This window comes from Haliaeetus albicilla, chromosome 2 (assembly GCF_947461875.1).
Source record: "Haliaeetus albicilla chromosome 2, bHalAlb1.1, whole genome shotgun sequence".
Lineage (NCBI taxonomy): Eukaryota > Metazoa > Chordata > Aves > Accipitriformes > Accipitridae > Haliaeetus > Haliaeetus albicilla.
The window spans coordinates 2,200,152-2,224,683 of NC_091484.1; the positions used below are offsets into that span (position 1 = coordinate 2,200,152).

Sequence of the window (24,532 nt, forward strand, 5' to 3'; positions counted from 1 at the left end):
GCAGGAGACGAGGAGGGTTTCCATCAGAGTCCTGTGAGAAATGAAGTGCTGCTGCAGTGCAGTGCTTTTCTCCCAGGCAGAGGGCAAGGCAGGACACCTGGCGCTGACGGGTTGAAGGCTGGAGCAGCCGGAGCCTCCGGCATTGGCCACGGCTCCTCGAGGGATTCCTGTCCTGCTGCATTGCAGTTAGTCCTGACTCAGCACTAAGGATTCAGTGTCCTTGGCTTAACAGAAAACAGGAGTTAGAGGGTTGTTAGTGTAGGAACTGCCTCTGGTTCTTTGTCCACACCACTCTGGCTTTTTCAAATATGTATTTACCATGAAAGATGGGGGGGGTGAGGGAGAGAAAATGAGAGTATTATTGGTGAGAAGCTGGTAATCATTATCTTGGACGCTGGTTTAGTTGCGTGATTTTTTCCAGAAAAAGCGGTGCCTTTTCTGCATACTTTTTAGGATACAAGACCTCAGTCCTGAGATGGAAGTGCCCATGGGGCACTGTGGCTGAGCTCGGTGTCTTGGGACACCTCGTGTTGCCCTTCTCACCAACAAGGCAAAATCTGGGGTGCAGGCTGGAGGCTTCCCTCTGCTGGCAGCCAGCTCGGGTCCCCAGGCTCCCGGTTTAGGTCCCACTGCTGTGACTCCGAGGGGTCAAACACCCTTACGTGTAGGTGGTGCAGAAGAGAGGAGAGCCGCACGGCTTCTTCCCGTCCTCTTCTCCCAAGAAGTGTTGCCTTGCTGAGCACCCGTGGCCCTCCCAGCACTGAGCATGGGTCTGCTGCGTCTGACCCCCCCGGCAGGGGAGACGATGGGTGTCCTGTCACCCGTGTACCGTGCCAGATTGCACTGGGGGGACTGCAGACCTCAGCTTGCTAGAGCAGGAGAGGATGGTCAAATAACTGGGGATCGCCCAGCCCGTGTCGGATGGGCTCTGCTCTGTTGGGTTCCCTTGGCCATCGGTCGGCCAGCACAACCAGGACCGAGGGTCTGGAGAAGGCAGGTGATGCCCCACGCCATCCGGCAGCTCCCCAGCACAACTTGCTCTTCCAAGGTATCTCGTGAGCACCCACGTGTTGTTTTGCTCTGCCGAGGTGGTTTTGACCTGCCGGTGGCTTGCTCTGTGTTTGGGTGTTGGTGTCTTACAACCCAGCATGGGCAGGTTGGAGCGTCCCTTTGGGAGCTTTCCAGGCAGGTAACGGTTTGGGCACCGGTGCCGTTTGCAGGCGGTTTATCGGCAGTGCTAGACCTCTCCCCAGCTCTCCCTGGTGCTGTAGTCCACAGTCTTCCCCGAGCCAGGTCCCCTCGTGCCAAGTTAGTTGGAATTTCTGCAGAGTGAAGTTTCTCCTCACACGGGCTCATGGATAATGTGACGGTGGGGAACTGGGGGATTGTTGGTAAGTTTAATTAGTTGAAAAGGTGAAATAACTGAAGAGGATGAAAACCCCATTTGGTTTTCACTGAAGTTTCCAAAGCCCAGAGAGAGAAGAGGAACAGTTGGCACATGAGCTTTTTCCTGATCATTTAAATGACTGCTTTCCTTATAAGCTGTGGCCAAGGACAAATACATGGTAACATTTAAAGATGGATGTAACTCCCTCCTAGGAATGACTCAGATATTTAGTCCACAGAAGACAATTTCCCCAAACACTATGAACACTACATAAAAACCCCAAGCCCACACTGTTCACCGAGTCGGGCTTCCCTATCACCTGATGGCTGTTAAATACTTAAAACGGAAAAAAAAACCCCACAAACCCACCAGTTTAAATAAACTGCTGAGGCACGGCCACGTGTTATGGCTGTGCCACGGGCTGACTCCGATGCCTCTCGCTGCAGCGAGGTGTGGCAATGACTCAGGGTGGCAAGCGGCTCCTCAGACCCATGAAACCGCCGTCGGCAGGAGCCGACTTGCTTGCAGCGAGAGCGGTTCGGACACGTTTACGCTTTAACGCAACGAGGGCACCATGTGCGCTGGCCCAGCGCTGGAGGGTTTGAAACAGGGTTAGGTAAATGATTAACGTTAGTTTAAGGAGTCAGTGGGAGTTTTTCTAGTGAGGTCATACGTAGCTGGCTCACGCCTCAACGTCGCAAGCGCGGAGAGCCGGGATTGCTAGAGGAAACCGAGGGGGAATTTTTTGAGGGGTGCAGAGGGGATGTGACCAGTGCAGACTTGTAGTCCTGCTTGTTGAAACAGACTCCAGCCACCCTTGGCCCCGGGGTGGCAACCGAGTCACAAGACAGGTAAAGTCACTCTTCTGCCTGCAGATTTCCCCATGTTTTTGTTTTGCTAGAGACGATTCTTCGCTCTCTGCCCTCCCGTGTTGCTCAGCGGTTGACGGTGGCCTGAGCCCTGCAGACCCTGTGGGAGAGGACTCGGGAAGCGCTAACGCAGACTGAACTCGTCTGAATTTGCCCATCGCTATTCCAAAGAGGTCCTGATTTGATCTTCTTTTGAAGCGTGCATCTTTTTTTTTCTTCTGATTGTAGGGTGCCCTGTGTTGCGCGCCCAGGCTTTCCCTGCTGCGACTCGTCCCTCGCTGCTGCATGTGCTGTTTCTGCAGTGACCCAACGACGGGACCGAGCTCCTGCTGCAGGTGGAGAGTGCCGGCCGCGCCGGGGAAGCAGAGGTGAGACTGACAAAGTCAATCGTGTCCAAGAGCAGGAGCAGAGAGATAGCTGAAGCGTGCAGGGCAAACCAACCTATGCTCAGCTCAGGGGTATCTGAACTGGGGTACCAGAGAATGCGACCTGAGAGGGGACCCGTGACTCAGGACAAAGCCATTGCCACCTGGTATCGCAGCGCTGGTGGTGCTGCCGGGCCAGACCCAGACCTCGCTCACCCTGCTATTACTTTCCAGTCCTCCTTTGCTGCAGCTCTTTGTACGCATTTCTTTCTGCCTGAACCTCCCGTGGCTTTCAGGGGGTGAAGTCTCAAAACAAGCAGGAGAAGCAGAAGAAGTTGCATCCCTGTTTTTTGCAGAAAACGGTTACTGAGGTGCGCTGACCTGCTCCAACGCTGGCTGCACCAGGGCATTGAGCTCAGCCGCTCTGCCTGCAGCCGGTCTCCTCTCGCAGCACCACAGCCGGGCTCCAGTACCACCAGCCTCGGCCACACGTGTGGGACCGGTGAGGCGCTTTTCTCCCACGGGGTCTCACCTTCATTCCCCTGCCTTCGTTACTTCCCCTCCTCAGTTTATAATTTCTGTTCCCTTCTGTGTTCAAGGAGCTGCCTGAGAGTGGGATGTCTCAAAGAGCAAGCAAGAGGCGGCACAGCGGATGGGACCCGTTCCCAGCCTGGGCTGGTCAGACACAGGGGAACCGAGAGGTGAGGACCAGGCAGCCCCGCGGCGGGTTGGTGTCGGTTCGGTGTGCCAGGGGAGGAGATGGACCGAGGGCTCTTGGGTGAGCGTGGCTCATAACCATTGATCTGCAGCTGGTCAGAGCTGGGTGAAACTCTGCCTCCTAATCTCTTCTCCTCATATTTCTTTTAATGACGTGAGAATTTTTGCCTTGTGCCGACCAAAACCAGACTCTGACAAACCGTTTTAATGAAAATATGAAAACCTCAATGAAAAACAGTAACGAGAAGACAAGTTTGGTTTGTCAGTATTATTCCTATTAAAGAAACTCAAACACTTTGGCAGCCCGATGACCCTACGAGTGTTGCCGAAGGGTCCCTGCTTCAGAGCCGTGTCCAGTCTCGGGGTGCTGGAAGGTTGCTGCCCCCGACTCCTTCCCTCACTGCCCAGCTGCCTGCGTGGTCCCCAAAGGGCCCTTCTTCCCCCCTTGTAAAACATGATGAGCTTTCTAGGGTCCACATTTCAAAGGTGTTCGGAGGTCTTTGCAGTAAGCATGTGCCAATAAAGCAAATTATTGCTGCCTGACGCTGAGTAAGGCGAGAACAGGGGACAGTAGCTTTCATCCACGATCTCCCTAAGTAGATTCAGTTATTTAGTACCCAGAAGACTTGTTCAGACAGTGCTGTAACACTGAGTCAATAGTTAAAAAGGGATCTAAAGAAATACTAGCATGAAATTGTCTTTTTTAACAAAACCTTGGATCTGGTTTCTTGTGGCAGTTACAGAGCACAACACTAGTTTTCACTTATATTTCCAGTGTGTGCTTCCGAGCAAGTGTTGGGAGGAGAACAGTTATCCTTTACAGAAAAGCTTGCTTTTGCTCTGAGAGGCTTAAAAGATCACTTATAGGAATTCATCCAGTAACCAGGGTCACAACTGAAGCATGTTTCTTCTATTTGTCAGCCCTTGTTTGGCTCCCCCAAATTTGCTCCCAAGGTACTTAGCCTATAATCCTTAGGTCTGGGCACTGCCTCCTCTTAGCTTGAACAAAATTAGAATTTATTAATAAACCTTCTGATGCCCTTTTGCTTACATTAGTTTTCTGGGAAACACGGTCAGGAAGCTTGCAATGACTACAGCTATACTACCCTTACACAACACCCTCACTGTTGAGAACCACAAGCACTTTATGTACTATGATCTGGGTCAGCATAAACCAGGAGTCTTCCCAAAGCAGCTCTGCTTACCCTTTAAAAACAATGGCATTTTCCATCTTACACAATGTTTAGGGAGAAAGCTAGAACAGTCTGCTGTGCCTAAATGACTAAGCAGTATTGTAAATCAGAGACCTCGTATTGCTATATGTATGAGGGGCAGAATCGAGGCCACGGTCGTTGCGTGTGCTGTCCCTTATCACTGCTCACACAAGGAAGAGCCTCAGGCAGATGAAGCACGAGGTACCAGCAGTGTCCCATGCTTGGTTTGGGGCTTTCCCAGCTGCTTTGAACATAGCAGAGCTCCAGCTGTGCCGTGACCTAGCTGTAACGCAGGGGAGTGGAGCTGGGAGACTTGATCGTTTTTCTATGGAAGTGCAGGGAATGACGATGTCGCAGCTATCGCTATGAAGAAATGAGGTCAGCGAGGCTGTGCGTTGGGCAGTCTGGGTGCTGCTGCTGAGTCTCGGGAATGGGGACTTAAGGGCATTTTTGACTAGGAAGCATAAGGGACTAGCTAAAGGTTTGGAGAGTTCAGACAGGCTTCAGGGACATGCTCTGATGTGCTTGTTCAGCCTCAGTCAAATCATAGAGTTTCCCTGATGCTGGTTTCTATTTCTGTCTCTGTACTTCCTTCTGTAATACTGGAGCTTAGTGGGTGATTTTTTTTTTTTTTTTTGGACTTCTCTCAGTCTTCCCAGAAGTTAAGACAAGGCCTATTTAGTTGGGAAACTTGGAAGATAAGAATAGGAGTGTACATTCCCCACTTCGTGACTCTGAACCTGAAAGAACAAATCAGCTCTAGCGAGATCAAACCCAAGTTCTTCTTTCACCCAGTTTCGTGTGTCGTGCACTGACATGACGTCACGCAGGAACAACCTAGCCTGTGATTCAGCAATTCTGCTTTACAGAGAGCCCCTGCCCTTTGATACAACAGTCGTACTCACGGGGAACCGTTTAATAGGTCTTTCACAGCCTGTGGCATAGACTATCCTGTGATCCTGCCGCTTCTCGTGGCATGGAGATGAGCTGTCAAAATTTCCACCACACTGAGGATGTGGGTGCAGACTTAGGAGAGCTTAATCCTTGCAGAGGACAGGGCTGGGTGGGAACAGCTGCTTCCCCCTTCCACAGGTGGCCAGCTGCCTTTTTGCTCCCACTGCGTTCATCTCCAGGGCAAAAAACTTCTGCTAAAAGCGTGGTGTTCAATATATGTGGGTATTACGCATAGGGACAAATGTAAAAATAAGCTTTGTTTGTGTCAGAGGAGCAAAGTCTTTCAAGAGGGCAGGATAACCCTCGGTATCTCACAGGTCATGTTGGTCCCCTGATAGAAAAGCCCATCTGAATGAGCAGTGGGCTTCGGTCGCAGAACGGGGGCACCCAGCAAAATCTCGGAGTGAGATACAGGGGCTGCCTGCGTATTCATTCTGTTCAAAGGGCTAGGCAGTGAGGAGGTGCTATTTGCAGTACCAGTTTCTGGGAACAATGAATTCCTTATTCCGTTTTATGACTGTCTTATAGAACCCTTTTTTTTTTTTTTTTTTTTTTCTGGGAGTGTGACTCAAAAAAAAAAAAAACCAAAATAAATTCCTAAAGGAAATGTACAGATGAGATGGTATCAGGCTATTTGACTTCTGAGAATTAGCAGAGGAGTTCCTGGCTGTCAGTTGAACTGGAATACAAACAGAAACAACTTTGTATGTGTCCGCTTCAGGAAAACATTTAAGGATACACTTAATTTTACTCCAAATTTAGTTTCTCCTCAGAGCAGTGCTTATGGTATATACTGGATACAGACATCTTAAGGCTGCACTGGATCAGAGGGCTGAATTAGCTCCTCCAAACAGTCAGCGTGACATCCATTCAGCTGAAGGATGTACGCTTCAAATGATGATGCTTTTACTAAATAACGCTGTGCTTGTACGCCGGCAGCTGCTGGGCAATTCCCTAGCAGAGCAGCAGTGAGTGCAACAGCTGTGTGTAGCCGCTTGCTTGTGCTTCATGTCCCAGGCACAGCTGGCAGCAGATGATTCTGTCTGTGAGGAACGAGGGTTTAAGCACCGGAGTCCTCCGTGGTGTGTGCTTGCTTCTGTCATGGCCACAATGGCAGGGAGCAGTTAAGAGAGGACTGGATGACAGAAGTGTAAGCAGTGCATTTGTGGAGCGTAGAAAGACAGTACCATCTATGGACATGCACCAAAAAAAGTTATTACTCATGAGTTAATAGTGTTAGTAAAGATTCATCCAGCAAGGATTTTGTTTGAAGGAAAAGACACTTCATCCTGTGAGTTCCTAAGCAAATACATCTACTGCCTCATCTTCACAACTGCTTTTGATAACATGTGACAACATGATTGCGGGAAAGGTGAGACTGCTGCAAAGACATCCTCAAAAAAGTATGCAGGGAATGTGGTATTCAACAGAGGATGCTGCTAACAAAAGCGTACTTTGGAAATGTGTTTGGAATCAGCAGCTTTAAGGAAAGACAGTGTAATTGAGAAGGAATGAGGCGATTCCTGCCTCCAGAAAGTGTTTTTATGTGTTTAAAACTAAATGTCAGGCAGAATTCCACAACTGAGTTAGTCACTGCAAATATTCCTCCTCCTCTTGTTTCCACCTGACAAGCATGTAGTTTATGGAAGAAATTTAGGTAATTTTTTTCCCCAGTGATGTTGCATACTGGGCTGTCCAAGTCTCTGCCAGTCCTCAGTCATTTTCCTACCTGAGGTTCTGATTGCTTTTAGTACTGCTTTGTTTGTTTCTTTCAGCAGAAAATTTGATCAGCACTCCCTTCTGAGGTAATGGGTGTCATGGGTGAAGGCTTGTGATCAGATTTAAGTTGTGCAGATGAAGTTGTATAACAGCAAGCACTACTCATAGCTGGGACTATATCCTTGTGACATGCTTTTGGATATAAAAAAGCCTAAGCGTGCATAAAGAAACTAACGGAAAGCCCCCAATACTTGTCATGGAAGCTGCTTTTATCAGAGGAGCAGCAAAACAACTCTTTGAGGTATTTCAGAAGCACAAGAAACAAAACCAAAGGGCAATATTTCAGGAAATGCCTGAGGTACAGCAAACAAAATAGTGTTAGACACCAGGAATGTTTCATGTGGGATTTCCAACTTGTATAAAATTGCAGTGTGGAAAAAAAAAAAAGGCACCTGCTCTAGTTTCTCTGGCCTCCTTTGTCCCAATGAGAGCTCAGCAGCCCCCCTCTCCACTGCCTCTTATCTCCCTGGAGACAGGTTTGAGCCAAATTTTAATAGAAAACCATGCCAAAAGGGATTTTTGAGAAGGCATCCAGCCTATAGCCCATCTCCATGGCAGGGTCAGTTCAGCCTGTTTTTCTTGATTGCCCAAATTGCTTCTGGGAAATCTACAGATAACCACTTAAGAGTAATTTCTTTCAGTCTCTGAAAAATGGTCCCAAGACTGAAGGCAAACTCAGTCTGCGGTGCTTCTTTTGGTAAAAGCTGAGGAGCATAAGCAGACCTGCAAGCAGTAGCAGAACCCGCTTTCCTTTATGTGTGGACACTGCTGTCTCTGGCTGCCAGTCAGTCACCATCAGATTTTTTTTTAATTTAAAGGGATAATGGTCAAGACCAGTGACAGTACCACTCTTTGCCTTTCTTAGCAGACACCTCTAGAAGTTCACTCCTTGAACTAATACCACTTGCCAGCAGAGAAGTCCTGGGATACTGAAGGTTACCGTCAAGTACTTTAATCCAGGTTTTTAGCTGAGGGCTGTTGTAACCTTACATTTTCCAAACCCACAGTAGTACCTCATAGTTAGTTATTCACGACCACACACTTCTGGAAATCGTGACTAACCCAACAGTCTCATGCCCTAAACATCATCACCAAGCTAAAATATCATAACTGAGGAGAAGCAAACTTCCAGGCTTGCAGTAAAGAAGTGCCCTTTTGCTTGAGATTGTTATCTGTAACATGTAAAGGCAGATCTTTACCTTAAATGAACCGATGGATATGCTGGATGCATTGGTATAGAAATGATGTTATAGGATGCATCAGCAGTACAAAAGTAGGATCATAAGGAAGAAGAGACTAAAAATAGCTCGATTAGGAATAAAACAACCCTACAGCACTGGAAGGGATATTAAGTCCACTTCTCTATTATAGGCTGATTTCAGTTTAGCAGAGAGTAGGAAGGATGGCCGGGGGGCATATATCCCATACCTCTCTTCCGCTTGCTTCTTCACCTTGCCCTGAAACAGATGGTACTGACCAGAGCTTTAAATAAGACGTTGGACTTAGCACAAAGCTGTGTCTGATTTGTCCCGCTATTTCCCCTGGTTCTGTGGGACGGGATGTCATGGCGAGTGGGATAAGATCTGACATCAGCATCACTGAGAAGCAGACCATCAGGCCATTACAGCAAGGCTAGCACATCACCGTTGCCTTGCACTAGGATGGGATGGGATTAGGTAGTACCAGCATAAAGTGCTCTAACTCAATTATTCTGTGTCTTTCCATAGTTCCAAATGAAGATGAAATTGCCACCACATGGACAGCACTGTGATTCATACAGTATTCAAAAGCATTAGAAGGGAGTTTTGGTTTTTTAAGGAATGCTCTTGCCTCCCACTGCTAGCAGCTAATAAATGTTTGCATAGCAGGGAAATTCCAGATGGGTGAGAGAAAGTTAATCTTCTGCCAATGTTCAAATAAGGTAAGTAGAATAACTACCATGATTATTAGACACTTAGCTTTATCTCAGTGTAAAGCATACTAAGGGAAAAAGTGATTACTGAGTGCAAACGATGAATCTGTTTCACCTTGGGAAGATAAAGTAGCTCTTCAGAGAAATAACTTGCTGTAAACAGGCATGGGCAAAAGAGGTCTATCTCAAACGCATCAAAAAATCTGAAAAACTGATTACATTTGAACTACTCAGAAACATCCTCGCTTTGGTTGGATTTCTTGCAGTGGGGTCACTTGCAATGCAAAAGCATTTTAAATAAAAGTCTGTGCTTCCTGTAAGGACTTAATTAAAGCACAAGTCCAAAAAAAATGGTAAGTTATTGATTAAATTACTCATCAAAATATAAAAAAGTTATCAGCTACCAGCATATGATCTTAGACTATCCCAGTGTGATTTTTTTTTTTAGCGGCACTTATGCATTGACTGCCATCCCTTTTCAGAATGCTATTCCATGTCAATTTGGTTGTATGCCATTCATCTGTACTGAGGCATCATTAGCAGAATAGACCTGCTTATAGACTGAAGCTGCAATAAAACCAACTGAAGGAGGAAGTCATCAGTGTCCTTGTGTAGCCATTTATGACCATATAAAGCAGATGCAACCAAAAACCCCAGCTGACTTAGCAGCATTCCATCATCTTTGTGCTTCACATAAAGTAACTGCACATAGTACATGATCAGTGAGACCCAAGTCCAGGTTGTGCTTGCACAGCAAGATCTTTATCTTCCACCTGACAGCTGATCAAGCTGAATTCCTGCATTGCAGTCATGCTGCAGCATGGAGGACACACCAAAGCAATTCAACGGTTGGCTTGACTGTTTACCTGCTGGGCTTCCTAGCACTCAGGAAATCTTTTGACAGTATCAGGTAAGTGCACTTTATCTGTAATGGTGGAAAACCCAGACTGCGAAGCTCTTTCTTAAAACAGACTTTGGGAGCCAAGCAGCTGCATCTGTGTGCCCCAGCAAGTAACTGCTGTTACAACTCTAGAAGCTAACTCTGAATGATAACCAACTTTTCACTGCCGGTTTCAGAGAAATCCTCCCTGATTTTCTGTGGACATCAGAGCATGCTCATACTTACGTATCGCAGTTGATGCATCTTTCTGGGTGAAAGACTCCCCCACTCTTGAGAACTTGGAATTCTGAAGTCAAAATGTTTGCTTTAATTTGAGACCACCTGCTACTATTGTGTCACAAAGCAGTCTTTGTGTCTAGAAACATGTGAGAACAGCTATGGCCTCAAGCTGAAACCTGTTTTTTCCTCCCTGGTTTCCTAGGGAATAGGGAGAGATCTGAGAAGAGTATGTGGAAAGTTTGGAAAACCCCTTGTGTCCCATTAAACAGACATTTCAAGTTACTCGACTAAAGTGTTTTTTCTCTCAGCAATGCACTTCTGTCTACCAGTCACTGTTTCACATCTTCAGTTTAATTGTTAGCACCAATCCTGCCAATCAAAACAAGAGCCAGGACCATAGAGATACCTTGAAAATACTCAGGCTTTCAGAGATGGCTGAGAGAGATTTCCATTATAATCAATGGCCACTGAGTATCCAATACTTTTGTACACTTGAAACTCTCAGCCCTACATCACATGCAGCACCTACAGAATGTGGAACTTCATACAGGAGGTAAGTGATCTTCAAGGATCCTCTATACTCACAGGTCACTAGGTCTAAAGGAGCCTAATGAGATCTGCAGTATCTGAGCTAGATCTATTGTAGTTTAATTTTTCTGGGATATGGCCTTGACATTGGCACCATTCAAATTCAAAAACTTGGGTACTGTGTTATACAACCTTTTCTAACAAAAGCAAGTAATTGAAAGGGATTTCATATCTTTTCTGACAGTTTGCCTAGCCTTATCCTATCCTAGTGTTACTGAGAAGTAAGATTCTGCTTTCCAGTATGCAATTATTTCAGCTGCCCTCACACTTTGACCCAAATGTGAAGGAATGAATTACGTTCTCACGTAAAAAAAAAAATCTGCAATGAGTTGCATACAGAAAATTTAGCAGAAAGTTCTTTGACAGATGCCAAATAACACATCTTTAAACAAATAGCACTGCCTAACTTGCTCAAATAGAGCTTGAATAATATCCTCTTAGTTGTGTGAGCAAACAGCACAGAATGGTCACCAGTGCCAGCAGTAACTAAAACATGCAAAGAGCAACACCCACTGCCAAACCACTGTGAAATACATGTATCACTAACATTTCTCTGAATATCTCTTTTTACGTCAGCAGAATTACTAGCTGGGTAGACTACATAAGAAGTGAGTGCTATTTGACTTTGCAAGCTGGCTTTCTGTTCTTTATTACATTTCAAAAAACTAGAGGGCTAAGTACCATTATTTCTGAACATCAGTTGTTTCAGCAAGAGAAGTTCAAAGAAGTAGGAAGCTCTATTGCATACTGATTTCTCCCTGCCTAGAGGTTCAGCTTTCGGCCTAGAAAGATCACAGAGAGGGCCTCAATTCATTCCAGTTACAGAAGATACCAATTATTCTTACAATTAAAGAGAATGCACAAAAAAGATTGGCAGTCAAAGCAAGGCAGTGCTTCTGGAGTTCATGTCCTATTAAGAATACCCATTTTAAACAGTATACCATTGTGCAGTTGCTGGCTTCCATATCTGCATTTACCACAGGTAAAAGTTACAAATCAATGTGCTGACTGAAAATTGAGTTATAATCAACACTGTCTCTCCCCATTATACAAACAAACAGCAGCATATCAGGGCCAGTAACACCACCTATAGTAACCATGGGGCTGGAGCAGCAACGTATCTTCTCTGTTAGAAGGGACAGCCATTCCCCAGGCTCTCCCTCCCCTTTCATTTTCACCTACACAGTTCCTTCAGGAGTTCCTTCATTTCACTGGCCTCTAGCCTGTTAGACTAACAAATCAAGAATCACAAAGTAATACAGTAGAAAATTAAGTCCTTTGCATCTGCAACAATGTGTAGATTGCCACTCTGTCTATGCTCTCAGGCCAACAGCTTAATACTTAATGTAAGAGATCCCCACCCCCCACCCAGTTGGAATCCTTTGCTCAAGTCTTTTAGACACAGAAAGAGAATGTTTGTCTCCAAACTTAGGAAAGAATCAGGTGTAATAGGAATCCAGTGGACCACCTTCTTAAAAGGGAACACAAAACTGTGTGGAAAGAGACTGCTCCTTGGCTGGCTTGCAATTTCTTACGTGATGTCCTTCTTTCTTGGGGGCCGGTGAATATTCCTCACCACGCACTTCACCATCCATTCAATTCCCTCGTTCACTCCTTTGCTAAGGAAATAAGATAAGTAGACAAGATTAAAAAAAACCCAAACAACAAAAAACAACCAAGAACAAAACCATGGCTCATGTAGTTCCTAACTGAGCTGTTACAAGAGCAAGTGAAGAGTTCTGCCCTGCAGTTATTTATTGGCATTACTATGTTAGTTTCTCATACACACAAACAACGGGGATCTGATTTCTTTTAACTCAGTATGTAAACTCCATCCTTTATTTTTCTGGTGTCTGTACTAGTCTACATCCAATTTAGTTAGTCATCAACTCTGTGGAAACCTTGGGATGAACAAGCATCAAACAAAAACCATCTGACAGCTGGTTTGAGGTTATTTTGCTACAAGCCTCAGGCTAGTTGTATCAGATCTTCCAATCCTGGCTCCAGCTTGCTGTAATCATCTGTGCTGGGGCTGCCAAGCAAGTCACCAACTCACTAGTCTGCACAGCTACCCAGCCAGGACTTCCACAATTTTTTTTTTTTTAGTGCAAACTCGAACTGAAATTTTGAAAGGAAATTCCACACAGATCAAAACTAGAAGTGTTTGTACAAACCCCAAAACAATTGAAAAGGTTGCATTTCATAAGATTATTATCTAATACTTCTCTTCCAGTCAGTGCTTAACCATTGTTCTTGTTATTGTGGTCATTCATCTGCTTAATGGCATTTGATTCTTAGCAACGCAGACAAGAGATTTTTCTCATGGTTTAAGAAGCTTTTCTTATCCTTTGCAGAAGCTTGTATAATACAGATTTCTTGCTAGATTAAAAAAAGAAGAAACATCAAAGCTCTGGATTCAGCACAGGCAGTAACTCAGTGAGGAGTATTTCTAGCCATCTAGAACGGTACTTTTGACTTATGCCAAATAGCACTTTTCACCCAAAGAACTGAAAGCGTAACCAAAAGTATTGCAAGACTCAATGTGCAATAGTAATACTAAGATACCAAGAATCTAGTGGGTTGGTCAAGGTCATGGCATGCAGCTCTGTGGCATGCAGCTGCATAGGTCTGAAGAAGAATCAGTGTCCCAAATTTTGGCCTGTTGTAGTCACTGTATCTTAAACCACAAGCATCCCCAGTGTAATATAACAATCTCCAAGAGTGTTCTTATCTATATAACAAAACACATCTGCATGCCAAAAAATATGAAAGCAAGAGCATAATTACTCCACCAACAATGGAACACCACTCATTTCTCTGGCAGTGTCATAAACAGCTATATTTTCAACTGACTTCTTTCATAAAAGCCAGGAGCTGCAGCAAGCCAATGATGAAGATTATTGTGTATGGAGAAGGGATGATAAAGGACAAGAATCAACAGCTCCGTGTGACTCCAAGTCCTGTTGCTCTCAGCCAGTAGTACATTTTCATTGTGTTTCATCAGCAGGATTTACAGATGAAGTTACTGACCTGGCGCAAGTCCAAAGTTCACAAACAAGTATCTGTCACTGCTGGGAAGGAAGCAGCTCCCTTTTAGGGGTTATTAAATCCTATAGTACTGCTCTGCTTGTGTGACACCCTGCAGCAGTTCAGTTAACCAAAACGCCATCCATTCTCATACTTACCCAGTAAGAGCAGAGCAGGCTTGTGTCAGGCAGTCTCTCTTCCCAATTTTGTTAATGCAGTCACTAAATGCTGTCTTGATGTCAGGTATTGACAGACAAGTCTGCAAGGGAAACCAAAGAAGAGCTTGCTTTCTATGCTACAAGAGATGGTGACCTTCTTCTAAAATGAATCCTACCACATCCACAGTTCTGCTTCGGTCAGGATGGCACAACTCTGTTAGGTTAAACCCCCTCACCCACTAACACAGCAAATTCATTTCTTTACCTTCCAAAAAAAATTAACATATTCTTTTTTCACCAAAGAGAATGCTATTTTCAGACAGTATACAGACACTGCCACACCTCCCTGATCCACAAGATGTGCACTTCTAAGCAAATAAGTAATGAAAATAAGTACAACCTGCACACCCTTGGGATACTCCTTCCAACCTGCCCCAATCATCAAACGCAGGTTGTCTACCAGAACACTACAAGAGCGCATCTATTTACAAAGCCTTTTGAAACTGTATACCTGCCAGAATCCCAGACAAGTCAGTTCCTGTAGCTGACTCTTTGCCAATGGCCTGGATGATGTCTCCCTGTATGCACGCCCTCAGAAAATGGCCTGGAAGTGGTTTTTCCTAAATTCTCAGCACATTCCTTGACATTAAAGGCATGGCCACCCTGGACTTGTTTCTTTGCATTTTGCATGCAGGAGAAAATGCTGACAGCACTGAGTGCAGCACATTTTCTGATGCCCAGTGTCAACTTGCTCTTGATCACCATCAGGTCTTGCACTTCTGTAAGGCTGCTAGGAGATTGCTGGGAAGTGGTTTTAAAATACACAAATGCATAAGCCCCCCAGTAAACCAGTGGATTACTTTCCTGACATAAATCACAGTGTTACCACAAAAATTTTCCTCTTAGAGTTACAAACACAACAAAAGCAAACCTGCCCTACTGAAGTCTAGACTTGCACCTTCCTCCCTGAACACAGGAAGCAGGAACAAGAAGAATCACCAGCCTTTAAATCTTTTTCTGATCTCAGTGCTCACTTTTTCCTCAGAAAGCCTTGGACAAGCCATTTAAGCACCTTAGCTGGCCACGAGCCCAGCTTTCTTCCTCTCTCTGCAAAGACATTTTGAACCTTCAGTGAGGCTCAAGCGCATGTTTTGGGCAAGTGTTTACTCAAGTGCCAAATCGGACCCTTATGAGTCTTGAGGATTAGTCCAAGTGTATGTACGCTTTGAAAGAACAGACTACCTGCAAACAGGAATTCAGTCTTCTACAAGTCTGAGCCTTGACTTAGCAGAAAGATGGAAATTCACAATACCAGCTATCCATTTTGCAAAATACTGGTTCTGGAGAAATTAAACATGGGAAACTACTGTGGGGATGACCATGTGACAAATAAGCAGTTTTCAGTCCTTATAAATAAGAAGGGTTCTTAAGAAATGGCTTGAAAGGAGTTTAATGACACCCGATTCACCCAGTGCCCTTGAATTCAGACTTGTGATTTTCCACTGTGAAGGGCCTAGAATCCATTAGTTGTGCAACTTTGATGACTGTACTTTCTTATGACCTAAGTTGCATTTCAAACTTGCAGTTTCAATCAATGAGCTGGAAACTGTATCCAGAAGTGTTACTAACTTCATTGCACCAAATTTCTGCCAAATGAAAAACCTGCAATTCATAAAGATGAGCTGTCATCCACAGGATAAACAGTTAAATAACTTTTAAAAAAATCAAGTACTAGCTTTAGAGAGAGTCGGAGTGGACTTGGGAGTTGGAAGTCATACCAGTAGGTCTGGAAGACAGGCAAGAGATTATCACCAAACAACCATTCTCTACAAGTTTGTAAAAGATGCTACTTTAGTTTTGGTATGACATTCACCGCCAAATATGAAAGGCAGGTCCAACTTGCCTCTTGATTTAAGCCAAAGCTCTAGACAAGTCAAGTGCCCAACAACTGGGAAGGACAAAGAGCTGCATGTCACTAATCTGAGCTATTTTTCATGTCATTACTTTTTTTCAGTAAATGAGACTTGGCAGCAGGAAGGTTAAATCCCAAGGCAGCTGAAACTGAGCAAACATTTCTTGAAATATACTTTCAGCTTACCACAGCTTAATATCATATTATAATAATTTCTCCTTTTTCTGAATGATGATATGTTTTTAAAACTTTTTAAAATAAAACTGAGAAAAAGTGTTCAGGGTAGGAAGTAACAGCACAGACCATACTCATGCTGTCCTTTATTTCTACTTGCACAGGCCTGTGCAAAGCAATCAGGCAATGGATTTCCCAAAAGCTGTCAGCAGATCAGGACACCTGCACATATCTAGTGGCACTGAGAATCCACCTCCTTCACCTTGTCCATCTTTGAGGCCTTTGAGAAACCCACTTTTCCCAGTGCAGTTTACAACTGCTGTAGTCATTTTTTCCCCCGCTTAATCCATTATAGTCACTTCCCTTTCTCACCCTCTGGTATAATCGTGGCCTGCCCTAACTTCCACAAAGCTGTACAGCCATTGCTCTCCATAGAAATCTGCATCAGAAAGTTTTGCTTCTGAGGAGACTTTGCACCATTTACATTGTTTACAGTAGGACATCACTGCACCACAACACTACACTTATTTTGAGGAACATCTTTTCTCCCTTGGGATGAAGTAAGGTAACACAGCAGAGGGGATAACACCACTGAACTATCAATTCAGAGAAGCCTTGTTTTAGTGTTCAAGGGGAAGCCGTGAACTGGAATTGTGTCTTACAGTAGAGGATGAGGCAGATTACCCATCACTTCAACTAGGAGCATTTGAGCTTCTCATGCTTGGAGAAAATGTCAGCTGCGGCTTCTGAGTTCCCCTCTTTTCCACCTCCCTATCTACATTACAAAATATTTGTTTACAGATGTGTTTTGTTTCTCAACTGAAACCACATAAACCAAGAGCAAACTAGGGAAGCTGGATTTGTGATCACATAAACAGTGTAACATTACAATAATAACATCACTCCAGAAAGGTCATCTGTGGATTTTATCTACCATACATTTCAGAGGAAACTCATACAACTTGACGAATCATATTTCTATCTCAACTTCCCCAAAAGAATGCACTGTGAACCACCTTTTCATGAAGGCTTTTCACCGCATAGTCTAGCCAGGACTGACCTGCCTCCACAACCAAATTCCTTTTATGAAGGGTTCAGAACAGCATTACCCAAATTAAGACTCAGGAATGGTACACCTAGAAATATATCAAGCAGCAAGGCTCCATTTCTGGAGCCACCTGTAGAAAAGCATGAATGGCTGTTTTAGGCAAAAAAGAGTTGCATTGTAGAGTCTTTATCCATTCGCCAAATCCACTGCAGGAAAGACAATGCTGCTGCTTGGTCTCATATCAGGATAAAACCTGAAGTATAGGCTCTTCAGCCACCTCAAGAGTAATCAGTCAGCAGAATGCAACTATAATAGAAACACCAGAAAGGTGGATAGCCTAAGTAAAACTATTTAATAAAAAGTCTAACCAACCTGACCTATGTTCTGGGCTATCTTTTTTACAAGCTTATTTTAAATTAAAGCTTAAGCTTGTTTAAATTACCACAAGCTTATTTAAATGAAAAATAATTTTACAGGGAAGCTGTGCTATTTCTTAAGTTGGAAATTAGAATGGCCATCATGCAGAAGGCCTATTTCCTAACAACTGTGTGGAAAACAGATACCACTGTGAGTCTTCAAATATATGCTACTACTCACCATGACACCTCTCATTTTCCAAAGACACTAGGAGGCTTTCCAACATTCTGGAGATTTCAAATCAAATTTCCAAAATTTATCTTAAGATTAAGAAGACAAAACTTCCTCCCAGAGACATCACATAATACCCAGTTATTTTCATAAACTATTTTTCCAGCTCAGTTTTTCTAGTATTTTTAATAGCATTCCAAAATGAGCCATTCTATCCTCAAGTTTTAAGTTTGTTGTAAATCTTGGAAATATATACCTTTTATAAACCTTTAAATAGCTGCATTCACATCAAAACAGCAAATATAAATTCTTATTTTGCAGCTTTTTCTGCAGTAAACAGTAGGTAAGCCAAACTGCCTATATTTTCAAAAGTGTCATTCTGACTTGAAGGGAGTCCACATGAATTATTATATATTAGACATTTATTTCCCCTACAAAGCAATAGTTCCTTTAAGAAACAAAACAAACTCCCTCCCACAACACACATTTGACCCAATCTTTTAATTAATTACAAAATGACCCAGTTTTTGAAGCCCCTGCTAAACACAGAGCATTCTCCTGGTACAAAAAAAAAAAAACAAAACACATACAGTATTGTCACAATACTAGAATTGGTTTTGCAGTCTGTGATTGTATTTCATCTCCTGATATGCCCAAACACCACCCATGCTTGGCAGTGCTGAGTGGATGCAATTTACCCTAGAGCAGTGGTGCCTATTAACAGCGGAATTCTTTTCTACAAGTAATTTAGCATCAGGGCCAAAAATTCTTAGTTTATGCAATTTCAGGCATTTCAGGCATTGAGTCAGAACTTTTGTTAGCTTATTGTGAGGAATGTAAACTACGGGGGGAAAAAAAAAAAGGAAGATCTGTGCCAGATGTACTACTACTGATATATTTCACCACAAGCCTTCTGCTGGCCTTTAAAGATGTAATCATTATGAATTATCTCTCATCCGCAAACACCAGCAAGGTTAAGATACCACTTATCCTCCTTTACCATGATCCACATAAATGACAGAGGGATGCCAGTGAGAATTCCCCACTACAATTATATGTCTGGGGATCCAGAGTAGAAAAATCTCTACCAGTGATAATCCTGTAAAGTTCAATTTTCTTCCAGAAGTCTTCAAGTATGCTAGATTAGTGGAAGAGAAACAGGCCTTGTAGTTTTACCTGAATAATTACTGAAAAATAAGCTATAGTCCCTTTAATGTTTTGTTAAATAGCATGATATCTCTTTGCTCTGTGTCTATATCCAAGACCATACTCTAGGAGTAGACTTCCAAATATACAATTTAGGTATTTCTTAAAAACAGGTATACCTCCAGTCAGTATAGGTTTGCTAATCTCTTGTCACAGTTCTACGACTGCATAAAGGCACTAAATCTGTGGGCTGGTCTTAGACCCTCCAGAAGGTGCAAGGAGTCAGTCATAGTTTTTATGTTTAAAGCCTGTTCCAAATAACTCTTTCTAGTCATATGAAGAAGTCCACTTGTTCAATCATTTTTCTTTAGCCTGGCTAGGGTACCAGAAGAGCTGGTGTTTGCAGTATGCCCATAACAAAATATGCACATACAGCCACAAGGAAAATTGGAACAGCTTTCCAGGTCACTGCATAAAGTTTATTTCTCAACAGCTAAAGGCAAGAGCACAGACTGCTCCCTGCTGTAAAGCTGTAGTGTTGCATGGAAATATGAAAGTTAATATTCTGGTTTCCACACAGAAAAGACAGTCAACTTCCCCACATACCAGAGATCACAGCAAAGTCAGGATCATAAATCAGGAGTTCCGTCTCAGTCTCATGCTGCCTTTAACTACGTTTCTTTTATTTCTATGACTAGATAATCTTATGGTCATCCAAAAATATCTGTTGTGCTGTACACATGAAATGTAACCAAATCCTCCTTTAAAGCCAAAGTGATTTCTATGGAAGTCTCAAGTATTTCCCACAAGTACACTCACTGAGATAGGTGTAAAGTCCAGGGGAAGAAGCTGGGAAGTATTTGCATACTTTGAAACAGATACCCATCACAGCTGCCAGGGCTGGTACTCCAAATTCTACTGAAAGTCTCTGGCTCCATCTAGAGATTAATCACCCGAACTGCAGTACTGGAATTCCAGGTACAATGCACGGAAAGGAGGAGGAAAACATGGAAAATACCACGATTGCCTTAGGCATTCTCTTCCCTTTTTTCCCTGCCGGGGGAGATGAGGGCTGCCCTGGATGCATCACCTAAACAGTCACACCGTAGTGCCCACTAACTTGTCAAATACAAGAGTTTTGCAGTTCTAGATATGCTAGAAAGAATTCAAATTGTACTATCAAGAAAAAGCATTCCTTGCAATTCACTGCTGTCATTGATGGAATGCTCTAGGACAAACAGAATGTTTCATTGACTAGATCTTACCTAGTTATGGGAAAAGGATGATATTGCTTCACATATATTTGTTGTGCTATTCCCACGTTAATAGTAAGGCAGTTTAAACAAAGTGCACTAAACATTATTTTTTTTCTGAATAAACAGGAAAAAACAGTATCAAGATACCAAGTCACAGTACAAGAAAGACCCACCATAGCTATGTAGTCTGTTCTGTTTACATAAAAAGCTGAAAACAGCTGAGCTGGACGTGCCTGTAGTAAGCTCATTTATGCCACTGGAAAAGGGTTGGAGGAGAAAGGAAAAAAATTAAAAATAATTCAAAGTAATTATTTCCAGCAGTGGGGAAAGTGTGATAGGATCAGTCCAGGAATGTGAAACAAATTTAACATGAACGCAGAGCTCACCTTTCCAGGGCTTATTTGCTCACTTAAGAAGTAAATCTGCAATAATCTTACCTCTACATCCTGCTTGTTAGCTAACACCAGAATGGGAACCCCTTCCAGAGCTTCACTGGTAATCATCTTCTCTATAAAGCACAGAAACAAAACCAGAGGTTTAGCCAGTTCTGGAAGATAAAGTTGTGCAAATGCCTGACACAGACTATCTGGACATAGGGAATGAAGCAAGAGGCTCCTTCTTGCATTACAGTTTCATTTGATACAACCTTTCAGGTCCATTTTCTTCACAGAATTTTTTTCCAGATCAAACTCCAAACTTCATTGTCATCAACAAGCACGTTACTAAGAATTAATGAGGTGATAAATACAGAATAAGGAATAAAAATTTCAATATCATCAGCATAAACACAGAAAGAGATTCAAGGTCATTACAGGCAACAAAAGTGAGTCCTGTGTTACACACAAGACAGACTTCAACAATAAAGTGCAAAAGCACTACAGGTGTGTCATCAACAGGCCGCACAACTTACTTCAAGGACACAGGAACAGACATGACTGTAATAAGAGAACCATGCCACAATACATCATGAAATCACAGTATAGGTAAAACACAAGGTACTCACCAAAAGCTCTTTTAGATTCTGAGAGCCTCTCCTCATCAGTGGAGTCAATAACATAGATCACTCCATGAGATTCAGCATAATACTGCGAGGATAACACAGATATTAGTGTATCTACCCACTAGGATGTTCCTCTTCCTGATTTTTTTTTAAATTTGGTAAAATTTTGATATACATGGAAAAATCAACCAGTTAGAGCCAGCTGTTTCCACAGTATGTGGCTGGAGAGAAGAATGGTGGCACACAGAATGCATTGCCTGTTCTGTTTCCAGGCTTACTGAATACAACAGGTGAAAAAGCTTATCTGTCCCCCCCAAAAACTTATCTCTACTGGCACAACCCTCAGATAATTACCAGGGTTGGTAACTGCTGTCTGTAAACAATAATGCAAATCATTATCTTTGCTAATCTTGCACAGATATAGTTCAATCTCTGGAAAACTGCTGATGCTAAATACTAGGGTTACCGATAAGCCTGTATGATTACTAAATGATCATACTACTTCAGCTCTAAAAGAGACAAAAGTCTTTCTAAGAGAAAAAAAAGCCTCCAACCTTGTCCCAAAGAGACTGCAGTTCTTCCTGTCCACCAAGATCCCAGAACATTAGCCGAGTTTTGCCAACATCAATAGTACCAACTAGAGGGAAAGAAGAAAAGACAATCCAAAGAAAACAAAAGGTGTTCTCTAAAGCACAAACACCTGAACACACCCCTAAGAAATCTGGGGTAGGACAGTCTTCTAGAGGAACAAATCACATGCAGTGGCTACTTTCAACAACAGAACAATATCTTTGCAAAGAGTGACAACTAATATCAGATAGAGTCGTGTCAGTGCAAATAATACCAGAATCAGGCCAACGAATGAACTCCAGTGAAATTTAGTTTAACCTCCGAGCATAGCACTGAAATGGGATACTTGTTTTTTTAAGACTTCAGAGGTTTTGCCTCATAAGCTAAGAAAGCCTATTTTATTCTCTTACAAAAAGACATGGGGAGTTGGGAGATACAATCTCTACTTCCAGGAACTATTCTGCCCTTGTCAATTCTTAAATATTTCAAACAAGAACCAGTTGTTGTCTAACTGTGCAGGAAAGTTGAAAAAATTCCAAACAGATTTACTTACTGTTTAAGCCTACAGTGGTTGTGATTTTGGACAAACTCATCCCTTTGTAGTTCTTGTTAAATCGAGTTTTGGTTTGCTCAAGGAAGGTCTGAAAAGGAACAAGAAAAAGTATTTACTCTCAAATATTTTACTGACTGGGGTAATCCTAACCCAAACCTGCCTTTTCATTTCTGCAGAATCCTGCTCCAACAGATACTGCCCTACCTAACCTTGGAACAAACTACTCTTCTTGTTCCCTATTTTAGCAATGAAAGAAGGGATCTCAGGTGATTACGGGATTACCAAAGCCTCAGCTACATCCCTGAAAGCTTATGCTAAATTTAAGTAAGAGGGAAAAGTTGATTCTTTGGTGTGACATCACTAAAATAACTCACGATACAGCCAAAGAAAGACTGACCCGTCTGTTGGAATTTTTATCTTTGGAGGACATTTAGAATTGCGCATGTCCTCCACGCAATTGGTAATAAACAGCACTTACGGTTTTACCAGCATTGTCCAAACCAAGGATCAAGACGCAGTACTCATCCCTCTGGAACATGTATTTATAGAGCCCAGACAGGAGAGTATACATCCTGCTCCTGCAACAAGTACCAGGAAATCATTAACAAACAGGTCATTTTCAAAAGTCTCATTCCACAACACAAGTTTTTTCCAACACCAGATAAGTGAATGACGTTATTCCTTTATGAGTAACTCTCACATTTAGGCAATCCCAGGACAAAGCACAGATCCCAGGGAGATCATGCAAATAGCTCAAGATCAAATTTTCAAATGCATACAAGTGGGGGATGATCCTCCAAAGAGCTTAACCTCTGTTTCTGCACGTAGTGCCCAGCATCCACTGCAAACTCAACCCTCATTTTAAAACTACCCTGCCTGTTTTGGGGCTTAAAGGAGAGCTAAAGAAGAGCCTGAACATCTTCTGCGGTACATGTAAGACCCACAGAAAGTAAAGTCAACTTCATACAAATACACAGAATAGGTTTTTTAAGGAAGAATGTGGAGGCCAGTCGCCCCTCCTTGTTCCCAATCCACGTTAACAGTATCATGGGATCTTTAATGGTTGAACTGGGTGCAGTGTATCTTAAAGGAGCATAAAATCCCCTACTTATCTTAATTTATGCCTTATCCAGCAACAGTCTTCTGTTATGGTATCCACCATATAAGTATTTTGTCATCTCACATTGCCACGAAGACAAGACAAGTAAGTTAACTAGCCAAAAAGCACAAGACTAAGAATCAGACAAAGTGACACCAATGCTTGCAGAAGCCCGCATGTTTTTTGTTCTTGGATTTGCACAAACAAGGCAGAGAAGATTTTCTAAGATGCAGGAAGTATTGCTACCAAGTGCTACAGCTGACTCACATAACATTGCAATCACTCTTCTGTTTAAACACAGACAAAGGGAACCTCAAGGCAAAGACTTTGAGAGGCAACTGCCTTTGAGCAAGCGTGCAGATAAATAATCACTTTGAAGTCAAACAACATTGCCTAAAGGGAAAAAAAAAAAGGGAAAAACCCAAGGTGTTCCAGACCAGAAGTAAGGGATTTCTCAGGCTGGGGTACTCAGAGTGACGACAGGACACCTCAGGGCACAGGGGCCTTATTTACCCCCACAGGTACCCGCCGAGCGAGGGGGGACCCTTCGTCTCCAGCTGTGCAAGAGGGGCAGGCTCACGCCGCCCCCTGGGAAGGCAGGAGGCCGCAGGCTGGGGACAAACCCACCCCCCCCGGCCCGCTCCCCTTTCGGGCCAGCAAACGACCGTAGACGTGCCCAGCTACTGGCCCGCTCCCCCTAGATGCGGGAAATTCCCCCCCCCCTTTCCCTGTCACAGCCTGACAGGGCAGAAGGGACAAACCGACCCTCACCGCCATTTCCCTCCCTTACGGCCCGGGGCCGGGGCCAGGGCCAGGTCCCGGGCCGGCGGCACCTTGTAGGCCCTCCCCCAAGCCCAGCCGTGCCTTGCGAGCACCCACCGCGGCTCTTGCCGTCTCCCGAGCGCGGAAGGCGAAGGACAGTACCCGAAACCCGCGGCCCCTCACCGGGAACCGGAGACACCTCCCGCCACACAGCTCCTTTAACGCTTCCCATCGGCGCCGGCCGCCGGCGCCGTCCCTCGCGCGGCACTCTGGGAAACGTAGTTCTCGCACCGCTGCGGGGGCGGCGCGGGGGCGGCTGGATGGACTACAACTC

The 24,532-nt window shown here is 43.8% G+C and overlaps 1 protein-coding gene and 1 long non-coding RNA gene across 5 annotated transcripts; one reads left to right on the forward strand and one right to left on the reverse strand.

The window, feature by feature from the left end:
* Positions 1 to 1,721: 1,721 nt before the first annotated feature.
* Positions 1,722 to 11,444, forward strand: LOC138689089 (uncharacterized). 3 transcript variants are annotated; one of them, XR_011327886.1, is made up of 3 exons: positions 1,722 to 2,624; positions 3,221 to 3,322; positions 9,013 to 11,444. It is a non-coding gene; the product is annotated as an uncharacterized lncRNA (long non-coding RNA). The 3 variants fall into 3 exon arrangements; XR_011327885.1 differs by having other exon boundaries at positions 1,722 to 2,238; positions 2,485 to 3,322; XR_011327883.1 differs by having other exon boundaries at positions 1,722 to 3,322.
* ARFRP1 (ARF related protein 1) lies at positions 3,529 to 24,489 on the reverse strand. 2 transcript variants are annotated; one of them, XM_069802425.1, is made up of 9 exons: positions 24,382 to 24,489; positions 22,816 to 22,915; positions 22,338 to 22,425; positions 21,769 to 21,851; positions 21,218 to 21,299; positions 20,652 to 20,722; positions 14,091 to 14,191; positions 12,441 to 12,524; positions 3,529 to 6,696 (listed from the first exon to the last, which is right to left on the reverse strand). In XM_069802425.1, exons 2-9 carry the CDS (start codon positions 22,906 to 22,908, stop codon positions 6,606 to 6,608), a joined length of 693 nt encoding a protein of 230 aa, XP_069658526.1. In that variant the 5' UTR covers positions 22,909 to 22,915; positions 24,382 to 24,489; the 3' UTR covers positions 3,529 to 6,605. The 2 variants fall into 2 exon arrangements, with proteins under 2 accessions (XP_069658526.1, XP_069658515.1); XM_069802414.1 differs by having other exon boundaries at positions 24,316 to 24,473.
* Between the last annotated feature and the right edge of the window lie 43 nt (positions 24,490 to 24,532).

Bases quoted from the DNA above. Each gene is read 5' to 3' on its own strand.
- ARFRP1 (XM_069802425.1), bottom strand. From the start codon at position 22,908: ATGTATACTCTCCTGTCTGGGCTCTATAAATACATGTTCCAGAGGGAT. The intron at 20,723-21,217 runs GTGAGTACCTTG...TGTGCTTTATAG, and splicing joins AGAATCTAAAAGAGCTTTTG to AGAAGATGATTACCAGTGAA. The intron at 12,525-14,090 runs GTAAGTATGAGA...TTATTTCCTTAG, and splicing joins GCCTGCTCTGCTCTTACTGG to CAAAGGAGTGAACGAGGGAA.